Source organism: Podarcis melisellensis, assembly GCF_964234715.1.
Source record: "Podarcis melisellensis genome assembly, chromosome: 14".
In the NCBI taxonomy this organism is placed as follows: Eukaryota; Metazoa; Chordata; class Lepidosauria; order Squamata; family Lacertidae; genus Podarcis; species Podarcis melisellensis.
In genome coordinates, this window is record NC_138546.1 from 6,004,950 (window position 1) to 6,016,759 (window position 11,810).

An 11,810-nucleotide genomic window follows, 5' to 3' on the forward strand; every position below is an offset into this window, starting at 1 on the left:
TTGCGAGGCACCACTGTATTTCATGCAGTCCGATGCTGCAGATGAGATTGTTATAAATCACATGCCTGTCTAAGAAGACTGCCACTTTCTGCACACCTTTTCTTGTTCCAAGTTGGTAAGAGGAAGAGGCCTCCCAAACGCCGACCTCTGAATCACACCCACTTGCACACGCTACTCACCGTTAGAGCTAGCATTACTTCCCTGTAGTTTTTGTTTCCATTCAACCTCTTCTTAAGCGCTCGGATGGCGTCCTTTGGGCTGACGGGGAAAACACAGGGCCACAGATAAGGGACAGCTACAAGTAACTGCACTTCTCACAGTAAAGGCAATACTGCAGTTCTAATGTTAGCTCAAGTGCACATTATTTGAACCCTCAGGGTTTGGAGACAGAAACTGTACTTGCACATCGCCCGACACTTTGAGTGCAATATGCACATGCAAAAATTAGCTACAGCAATCCTTCAGCCCTTGTGCTTAACACTCCCTTCTTGGGCTTCTCAGCTGCACAGGACGAGGAGCTTGGAGGCTTCTGCTCCTCATTAACTACAGCTTAACAAGTAATCTAAACTGGGAACTTTGGTTCACATTAACTATGGTTAGTTTCAAAAAGTCAGCTTTGTAAACCATGGTTTGGAGTTGGCTTGTCTCAAACAACCAAAGTTAGCTGCTCTGGTCAGCAAGTCAAACTGTGGTTGAGTGAGAGGCAAAGTTTCTGAATTCCTCCTTCCAGACATGTGGGAGAGGGGCAGGGAGACTCCTAGGCTGCAGGTCAGTGTGCTTAGCTACAGTAATGTTCTCAAAAAAACTAGGACTGTACCTTTCCCACAGCTTTTGAACCTCTTCAAATGCAATGAAAAACAAGTGAGTTTGTTCTGGGCCAGGCAGATGCAACCAGACTAGTATTGCGGCCTAGGACCCTTGTACCTACGGGACGACCTCTCCTGGTATGCCTCGTGGAGGACCTTAAGGTCCATAAATAACAACACTTTGGAAGCCCCAAGGAGGTTAGACTGGCCTCAACCAGGGCCAGGGCCTTTTCAGCTCTGGCCCTGGCCTGGTGGAACACTCTTTCACAAGAGACTAGGGCCCTGCGGGATCTGACATCTTTCTGCAGGGCCTACAAGATGGAGCTGTTCCACTTGGCCTTTGGGCTGGACTCAGTCTAACCCCCCCCTCTCATTTATTTATTTTTTGATGGAACCTCTTATATGGGATTTTGTATATAAATTTTCACTCAACTCTTTTTGCTGGCCCATGTAGGATCAGCATGGATAGTTGGCCCCAGTGAATATTTGACGTTTTCGCTCTTTATGGCTTTGCTCTATAGGATACCACTAAAACGAGGATGCATTTTAAGCTGCATTTAAAACTGTATTCTAACTTATATTTTAATCACCTGTTTGTTTTGTTTTTTGTTTGTTTTGGTTTTGTTTTTAATGTTTTTACTGTGTTTATATTCGGTGTTAGCCGCCCTGAGCCTGGTCTGGTCCAGGAAGGGTGGGGTATTAAAAAAAAGGTATTTATTTATTTAATTTATTTATTTGTTATTGTTCTTCTTGTTGTTGTTGTAGTGGAGATGCAAACAATGTTATGAGAAGAAAGGGATTGTTCTGCTGACCCTGGCACCATCGATGTGCTCAGAAGAGGAAGCTCAGAACCATCTGTGACAAGCAGCAGAAGCTGAGCAGAAGCTTTGTCAATAACTGCTTGGCTTTTCCTTAACATGCAGTCTTTATAATTTCCCTGGAGTGCTCAGGTGAACATATTGTCCCCTCATGTGGGGAAGGGAAAGAGGGGACAATGGTAACGTAAGAAGAGCCTCCTGGATCAGGCCAATGGCCCACCTAGTCCAGCATCCTGTTCTCGCACTGGTAAAACAGGTGCCTGTGGGAAACCCACAAGCAGGACCCGAGCAGAAGAGCCCTCTGCCCTCCTGCGTCTTCCAGCTAGTAAGATGTACCTGGAATTTATGGAACTCAAACCTTACAAATAATGCATTCTACAAATGAACTATAACACTGCATGTAAACACCTTCTGGTGAAAAGGAATGCCAGCGCAGTAACACCCAGCTGATTAAAAACAACAACAACACTCACACCAGCACACAGAAAGCAATTCTGCTTTTTGCCCTGGGCTATCCATAGTCACAGACAGACAAAGACAGACATACCCTTCTTCTGTCTCATTGATGATGTCACATATCTCCATGTTAAGTGTCCAGTCTTCACTCTGTAGGGAGCCATCTGTAGCCTTTTCTATTTAAAACAAAACAAAACAGAGCAAGCAAATTAAAAGCCAAGCTTCAGAAAAAGATTTGCACCGGGCTGGTCAATGGCCACACGCCACGGTCATGTAAGAACTACCTCCAGGTAACCAGAAGAAGGAAGTTCGAATTCTCCTCTGAAGTGCTGTCAGGCCAATGGTGTGCCACAGTTTATTTCTTTTCTAGTGAACCACTCATGTGTATCTTGTTTTACAAAGAATGAGGGAACAGTTCCCTGCTCCACAGAGTTTACAATCCAGAAACTGGGACAAGCGTGTCAACAAAGGAAGGACATGGAAATCAAGGTGAGGCAAAAAGGTGCATGATTATTACAATCTTCCAGAATGTCAGCATTTTCGGGTGACAGTTGATCACATACCAGCAGATTCAGGTTGCACAATTAAAGTTGATGTACTGCCCTTGTGCAACAAGCCCACTTCCTTCCCCAAATTGGATCATTTTGCAATAAGGGAAGTGATGGGAAAATGCATTGGATAACAGTCAATTGATGCTGTGTCGTATAACCTCTCCACAATCAAACAGGAATTAAGGCTAATAATAATAATAATAATAATAATAATAATAATAATAATAATAATAACCACCAATGTCTTCAAACCTGCCAGCAAATTAGGTACAAACAAAGCAGGGTGTAGCTCAACAAACAGGCCATTTAAAAGTCAACTTGGATATGGTAAGCCACAAATGTTAAGTGCAACAAAATGTTTCCAGGCACGGTGCTTCTGCTCAGGGTTCCAGCCAGTCTACCATAATTTCTTAAAGGATACTCCATTACACACACACACACACACACACACACACACACACACACTTTCCTTTTTCTTCCAATTGTCTGTAGCCACTAAGTACGCTCAGTCATCTTTGGGCATTTCTGACTTTTTAAAAACCATGTCTTCAAAGACCTCCCCTGCAGAAAAATCCTAGTAAAATAGAGACACTGATTTGCCCAGCGAAAAATAATTGGAAAACAGGGAGTCAGAGCATGAGTCTAACTAGCCTAGTATTGTTTATTCTGACTGGCAGCAGACTGTCTGGCACAGGCAGGTTTTTCCCATCACTTGGCACCTTGTGGAGGGTAAGACTATGAATGGCTATCTCCACTGTCTAAGGCAGAATGCCTTGGTATGGCTGTGGCTGGGAATCACAAGTGTTGTTGCACCCAGATCTCCCTGTGTGATCTTCAGCTAGACATCCTGTTGGCAATGGCAGAATCCTGGACAATGGAAGGTCTTTGGCCTGATCCAGCAGGGCTGCTCATCTAGCCCTTTGAGCAGAAGGTGCCATGGATTTGACGCAGGCCATTATGCACATAGAACAGGTGCTCTTCCATTGAGCCGTGTGCCTTCTCCATTATTTCTGCTGTTATGACTTTGAAAGAACTACTGTATTTTTCGCTCTATAACACGCACCCGACCATAACACGCACGTAGTTTTTAGAGGAGGAAAACAAGAAAAAAAATATTCTAAATGAAACAGTGGATGTATGATTTTTGTGGTTCATGCTGTGACCACAGACATGTGATCTGACAGTGAGTTTGGAGTAGCCCAATGCAAAAATCCTGAGGATCCATGCTTTGTAACCATGTTTTTGCACCACTGCGGCCCCAGGCAACAGTGGGTGCGTGATTTTTTGGGTGCAAGATGTAGCCATGGACATGCTATGTGATTTGATGGTGAATTTGGGGTGACCCAGTGCAAAAACTCTGAGGATCCATGTGTATCTGTGCTTTACACTTGTGTAAGAGGCTCCTCTCCTCTCCCGCTTTGTTCCTTTAAAGAAGCAGGCTCTCTGTCCCTCTCTCCTCCCCACTCAGCGGCTCTTCTCCCACTTTGCTGTTTCAAAGTGAGCCACGGAGGAGGAAAGGAAGGGGAACTATGGATCCTCTGCTCACGACTGCAGCAGATCCCCCCGCCACCTGTAGGCATTCCCTCCATAACACGCACAGACATTTCCCCTTACTTTCTAGGAGGAAAAAAGTGAGTGTTATGGTGCAAAAAATACGGTAATTCAAAAATGGCAGCTGCTTGGCTGGAATCTGTTGACAGTCCTCAAATTATAAGAGGATGCGTAGGTATTACACCCACACCCCCCACAACTAAAACATCCACCTAACTCAACTATATGTCCTGAAAAATCCAAAGAACGCAATCAGTTTTACAAATTAATTCCAGCTTTAAACGCATCGTATTAACTGGAGATACAACATACACAATACTGAGCAGCCAGCTTCCTTTCAAATGTATGCACCCCAAAGCCACCCAATCCATTATTTGACAAAGATTTAATTTGCAATTCACGAGGATTTCCTCTGTAGCATAATCCATTATCACGAACTGAAAGCTGATCTGAAAAAAGCTTAAACAACTTAAAGCACTTTAAGATCAAGGCACATTTTGGGTACGCTTATAATAGCAGCCTACAAGAATATTAGGAAGCCAAGTTTTGAGCATAAATCGTGTCCCAAACGTAATGTCACTTAAGTGCTTTACAACAGAAAAACATTGCCTTATTCACTGCAGAAACGCAAGCTAATCTCCGTGTAGAAGATTAGGCAACCCTGGTTCTGTAAATCATACAGCAACAATGAAAATTCCAGCTTCCCGATTGGAAATATAAAAAGCTCTCCAATGATTATTTCACTGTGGTAGCTCTAGAGTGACAGGATATTCATGTAACATGGGGTGAGGAACCTCTGGCCCACAGGCCTAATCCACAACACCATTGGGCCCATCAGGCTGTTTTGGGCAAGGTACATCCATCCACCTTCCCTACTTCTGATGCAATATCCCTGACCAGGGGCCATCCTGGCTAGAGCTGATGGGATTTGGAGTCCCTTTACATCTGGAAGGGCAGGCTCCACAACCTTCCTTTATTTCCAGAACAGCTGAAGAAGAATCTTTGCCTTTACGTAACCCCACATATTTTAAGAGCTGCTGAGGACAACTTACAACTGCTCTTACCAGCTAAATCCCAGCAAAGTTACCAAGGAGAGGGGTTTCGCAGTGGTGGTATCATCATTGTGACCAGCAGGGCGGGAGGGGGGGGAATCCCACACAAATGAGGCCCAGCTGGCCAACTCCCTCTTTTTCAGGAATTTTATCAGATCTTTTTTGTTCAAAATCTTGCAAGAGCAGAATTTTGTCATCACTGATGTGAACTTGTCAGAGGCTGTTGTGTTAAGTGATTTTCTATTAAGTATTTTAATTGTTAACTGATCCTCATAGAGTTTTTTATTGCTTTCTGTTAGACACTGCAAAAACCTGCAAGTGGGAGGGCATTTCAGAAATAAAAATAAATGAGTGTCATATGCCTCAGCTCTTCCTAAACACTTCTCTAAAAAGGTTTTGCAGGCCTCACATTTAACTAAAGTCGTTGTGTGCATCCAATTAAATTTTCCTGTGAACCAGTGTCATTTCCTGGCAGAGAAACTACAATGCTGATGCATTTGCAGTCCTGAATATATATTTTTCAAATTATGGGAGGCTACAGGAGTTTGACTGCAGAGACCAAAGCTGAGACCAAGGCAATATGCTCAAATGAAACTATTCTCTGTGTTTTGCAGCATCAAAAGAGCCACCAATGAATGCAACAGCCAAATAATTGTGCCTCACACACTCAGGCAGGAAGAACCATGGAAACATCAGACAAGAAAAGCACTGTGAAGCCAGACAGACTTCAGCTGAGGTTTTGCTCCAGAAAAACACCATTGGCAATTATAAAACAGGCGGCAACTTTGCTTCTTCTAAGGAGCCGCCTGCTTAACTGTCATCACGCAGCCCGAGAATTAGGCCGAATTTTTTAACATACAATCCCTTCTCTTTGAAGCCATTAGCATCTTTGCCACTGGAGACAAACATCCAATTTATTATGTACAACTCACTCGAAACCCCACTATCAAAATGCCTCATAATAGATATAAGGGGCACCCACTGGCTGCTTGCAGCAAATGGGGAGCAAAAAAAGGTGGAGTATAGTTAATATATAAAACCTTTAAAGTCTTAGCAACAGTAGGATCAAGCATTTTGCCCCACCCAAGTTGCAAGGCATAGCGATTCGAGGGTTGAGCCTGAACAGGTTCAAATTCCTCTTCATTGGATGCACTTGGCAACAAAACGGGTCAACGAAACTGCTCTTTGGTACTTGGGTATTGTGGTATTGTTAAAAAATACAGAGCCATGTCTTCCTTGGCCTTTTGTGCTGGGGGTAAGCTGGAGGAACAGAACCTAGCAATGATGTCTCCCACCACCCCTTTCCTTGAACCATCTGTATTTCCACTACTGGGACAAATTTTAACAATTTGATAAACAAGGACAATGGCTTCATTGAATTAATATACGACCAATGCAGAAATAAAGATAAACTTGGAAATACTGAATGGACGGATGGATGAACACAACACTTTGTATCTATGTCTATAATAAAAGCAACAAGTAACTGGACCATCAAGAAGAACTGAACATTTTATTCAACAACAACAAAAACCATTTACAGGCAAAAGTTTATTATCTGAACTTTACAAAACAATGATTTTGCTTCATCTCCTACAAAGAAAAGGCATGTCTGGAGTCCACCCACCATACACACACTTCCTTGGAAAAATATTTGGGGCTGAACAATCTTTTACCAACATATCTTGGAAAAGATTTAACAAATGGGACAATGCTTTATTTACGCTATGCTATTGGACTGATGAACAATATATTCTTAGGACATAAAACAGAATGTATGCTCTGTTTTTCTTACTGCTTTTGTTTGATGACTATGTGCAAAACTGAAACAGAAGTAAGAGTGGCATTCAACTCATTTTTACTCAGAGGAGAGCTATCAAAATTAAAGAGCAGTTAGGTTTGTTAATGTCAGCAGGACTACTCTGAGTAAAAATTAGTTGAATACCACATGAAGCATTTAAAAAACACAGCCTGGTGATTTGGTTGGAATTGGTGCTTACTAATGGAATAGGAATTATCAACCACCACCACACAGCAGTGGTTTTCAATCTAAGTTCCCAGGAACTCTGGGGTTCCTTGAAATCTCAAGGGCAAAAACATCAAGGGCACACAAGCTTCTTTGGAAGATGACTTGCGCAACCTCAATTGCAAAATTCAACTCTATTGCATTATCGACAGCAAGCAGCTGCAAGAAACTGTTGGGTGTGCTCCCATAGGTTAATCAAGTCTGCCCACTGAAAAGAGAATGTACCCAAGAACATGCCCAAGGAGTTCTTGGAAGACAATAGATGTGGAAAGTGTTTCCTGAAGACAGAAAGTTTGAAGAAGAAGAAGAAGAAGAAGAAGAAGAAGAAGAAGAAGAAGAAGAAGAAGAAGAAGAGCTGCCTAGAGAACTACTTCTCAACTTTTATGTAGGCTTAGCACTGTGCAGAAATTTTCAGTTTTCCCCAAGCTGGGCTTGGGACTTACAACTGAGCACAGAACACCCCATGACTTTTAACAGTACTTGTACTGTAACAAAAACTCCTCAAAGCCATGGGAACGTCTCAGTTTAAATAGATGGATGCTCAGAGCTCCTTCTTCAAGGTCACAGGAAAGGTCAGCACCAGAGCCAGGATGGAAACTGAAATTCCTGACACTGAACAGCATGCTCACTTAAGTCCTTGCCCCCGCTGGACAGCAATTTCCCACTAAACAAAGTGTAGCAGTTTAACAGAGGCGAGTCTAAGACTATTTGGACCCCAATGACAAAATGACTGTTCCTTTATTAGGCTGTCACGTATGGGATAGTATCTGCTATTTGTTTCCCAAGCAACTGAGGGGGCTACATTGCCCCATGGACAATCAGCTCCCCACAACAAAACCTAGCAGTCAGAGAAGAGGCACAGTGCAGGAACAGGGCCCCCAATAATCACATTATTGCACAATAATGCTTTAGGCCAAGCATTGCCATTACAACCAGAACACAAAAGTGGCCAGTATCTTATTCTCATGGTACGGAGGGGAGCAGTTGCCACAAAACTCAGGCCTCATCTCTGGGCCCACCTGGATGCTGTTGGAGAAGCCCAATTGTGTTCACTTTCCTTGAGCCATATCATCTGCTTTGAACACAGAATTATCTCGGATTCAGTCACTGGTATGTCCAGGAAGGGCTAAGAATGTCTCTGATGAAACCCTGGAAAGGCACTGTAGTTGCTGAGCTAAATAGGCCGGGGGTCTGACTTGCTGCAAGGCAGCTTCCTCTGTTCGTATATTCCTCAGACCTGCTCTTGTCTCCCAACTTCCTCCACCTCATTCCCCCCCCCTCGGTTATGAGAGTCAAACAGTCCTCTCCCCCACCCCCCATCCAATAGGATGGTTCAAGGATGATGAGGGATCAATCTGAACATGGAGGTTCTACGACAGGTAAAAGCCACTGGCAGGCAATATTATCCACCATTTGCTAAATTCTTTGGTTCTTTAAAGTCATCTTTAAATTGTCAACTTCAAACCACCACTACCCATCCTATGGTAAACAGTTCTGTAAGGTAAAAGTCTGCATTATGAAAACAATGCTTCCCTTTTAAAAAAAATCAACCACATATTGCAAATCAATGTCACCAGTCAGGTTCTTGTGTTTTGAAACAAGGCTTCTTTATTGCAATCATAGTTCTATACTTTCACTTAGTCATTGCTTTTCAAAGCCAAGAAAACCTCAGCCTCTCCTCAAGTGTGTCTCAGTCAGGAAGTCATTCTTAACTTCTCTGATCATTTTAGACATCCTTTTCGGTGTACTTCCCAAGAGATCTCATTTGAGATGATTAGGTGATAAAAACTACACACACACCTGAGATTCCTCCATGTCAGGTTGTCCTATCTGACCCCACCTTTCCTCCCAGTTTCATTATTTGACTCACCCCACCTCAGAGCACCCTAGGCTTCCTCAGTTCCTCTTTTGCTCCCCAATATCTTCCAACATTTCACAGCTAAAAATAGGGCCTTGAACATAACATCCCAGCTTAAGGTTTTTAACTGCCTGAGGCAAAGGATGAGGTGGTTCCCCAGTCCTAGTTCTGCATACAGAAACCACTCAGGCTGGCAACTGAATCTTACTTTAATGCTGGTGACAAGAACAGTGCCTTTTAGCAAAATGGAGAGCAGTAGGCTTGCTTTAAAGGAGTAGTTAAAAAAACAAACCCTATGGAACTCCCATTGACTTGTGCCTTGCCCCATGTGTATAACAATGAAGAACTTTGTGTTTAATGCAACCTTTAACTGAGCTCCTAATTGGGTTTTACAGACCAGCTTCTTAAAGTATGCTGTATGTTTGGTCATGTAAACGGCTAATAAAAATACAAAAATATATATAGTGGTACCTCGGGTTAAGAACTTAATTCGTTCTGGAGGTCTGTTCTTAACCTGTAACTGTTCTTAACCTGAGGTACCATTTTAGCTAATGGGGCCTCCCGCTGCCGCCGCTGCGCAATTTCTGTTCTCATCCTGAAGCAAAGTTCTTAACCCGAGGTACTATTTCTGGGTTAGCGGAGTCTGTAACCTGAAGCGTCTGTAACCCAGGGTACTACTGTATACAGGGCAGGATTCCTTGTACACACAGCTCTAACCTCACTGCCGCTCTTCCAACCCCAAACATTTGCTGCCTGAATTGGGTGTGTTTTCTCTTTAAGGATCGGGTGTGTTTGCTCTTTAAGCTGCAGATATACTAGAAAAGCAGATATACTAGAAAAACAAAAGTCCTCCTGTAACCTGTTATCAACAGTTCAAACAAATGTCAGCGGTTTCAAGGTATGTAATGACAGGTTGTGCACAGTACGGCACACTTTACTGTGCACACACATAAATTTATGTTCATGAGGACAAGATGCATCTTCCCATCAACTTTTATAGACCAGGGAAGAGGGCTGGATCATGAATAATAGAGAGTCAGTGTGGCAGTATAGTTAGTGTTGAACCAGGAAATCAGGGCTCAAATCCCCAATGAGCCATGAAGCTCACTGGGTGACCTTGAGTCAGTCAGTCACTCTCTCTCAGCTTAACCTACCTCACAGGATTGTTGTGAGAATAAGATGTGGAAGGAGAGAACCATGTAACAAATAAAACATAATTAGTGACAACTCCAGACAACTAGGGTTTTAACTAGCTACAAGATGTTTAAGTCTTAGTTTTCAACAGTACTTTGTTGATATGATTAGGTCTGCTGTGGCAGGTAGTTTTGCAGTTTCATTTTTGGGGATCGCTTGATGATTTCCTAAGAGGCATGTTGTTGTTATTTATTATTTAAATACTGTACAGAAGCTGCGTTGAAAGGGTACTTGGCCTAAAAGATGGCATATAAATATTTCAAACAAAACTAACAACCTCAGGCTAATAACATTTTGGCAAGGCATCCTCAAAATGCAAACACAGGGAGAAAACAAGCACAGTGATGAGATACAGGCCAGGAAATAGGGACAGCTAGAGGATACAATATGGCCTGGCCATATTGTAAAAGCAACCCATATATTGTAGTTCTAACAATATCAATCTATTCATCTCAAATCCACAGTCAAAAGGTCAAAACGGGGCCAATGCTTTACCAGGAGGAAAAGAACCAGGGATGGTTTTATCTGCTCATTCAATGGTCCTTAATGCACCTTTTAGGACACGCTGTCATCACAGAGTGAATTACAAGGCTCCTAGTATGCATGAAAATGCCTGCATTTGTTTTTTGCTTAAAATATTGCATGTCACTTTTGAGCTGCTGCAGCAAAAAAAAGAGACTGCTGATCCCTCCACAAAGACTAAAGTTGAGGCATATGACATGGCTATATAAAGAATAATAATAATTATGAGAGAGAGGGAGAGAGCCATCAGGGACAAACTTAGCAGACTGACAGGCTGGGAAGGAGAACAGAAGCAATGATTCGCCAAGGGCAGCAATTAAAATAAAATATATACAAGGAGGCTGGAGAGGAAAGACTTTCACCTCCCAGAACCATCCCTGGCTCACGGTTGGCCGTGACCTGACGCCAAGCAGGCCCGGGGCTCCCTTCGTGGGTCAAGAGGGGGCCAAGACGGGGAGGGCCGTGAAGCCGGTTCAGGTGCATCTTCAGGTGCAGTTCTCCTGCCATCCCAGGAGGGAGAAGCTGCGTCTGCCCAAATTCCCCCCTGGCCCGCTGACAGGGGCCTTGGCGGCTTCTCTCCCCCCCCCGTCTCCCCCTCCCCCGTCCCCTCAGGCCTGCCCCCCTGCCCCGCTCCCCTCGGCCGCCCCCTCTCTTACCGAGGCTCTGCCCCACCGGGGTGCTGAAAGGGTTGCCCAACAGAAACTCCATCTTGGGATGACAACAAACCCGACCGGCCTCCCCGCCCGCTCCACCTCTCGGAGCCTCCTCTCCTCATCCCCCCCCCCGCCCAAACCTCCTCAGCCCCGCCTCCGGCCCGTGACTGACAGGCCTCTCCGGCCAAGCAGAACCTCCGCTTCCCCACAGCAGAGCCCGCCCCGCGATGTCGTCGCCCGGGCTCCGATCCCGAAGGCCGAGCGCTCATTAGCGAGCGCGAGCGCCAATCACTTGTCAGGCCAGGCTGCCCGGCCTCGATGCT

The 11,810-nt window shown here is 44.1% G+C and overlaps 1 protein-coding gene across 5 annotated transcripts in view; it reads right to left on the minus strand.

Moving 5' to 3' along the window:
* TOM1L2 (target of myb1 like 2 membrane trafficking protein) overlaps window positions 1-11,635 on the minus strand; it is a 52,028-nt gene extending 40,393 nt beyond the window's left edge. For all 5 annotated transcript variants that reach the window (XR_014163046.1, XM_081889220.1, XM_081889219.1 and 2 more), the window contains exons 1-3: window positions 11,491-11,635; window positions 2,172-2,256; window positions 180-258 (exon numbers count right to left, since the gene is read on the minus strand). Coding sequence is in view for 4 of the 5 variants with exons in the window: in XM_081889220.1 (XP_081745346.1) it covers window positions 180-258; window positions 2,172-2,256; window positions 11,491-11,542 (216 nt within the window). In the remaining variant the exon portion in view is untranslated. The remainder of the gene's footprint in view (window positions 1-179; window positions 259-2,171; window positions 2,257-11,490) is intronic.
* Window positions 11,636-11,810: the final 175 nt, after the last annotated feature.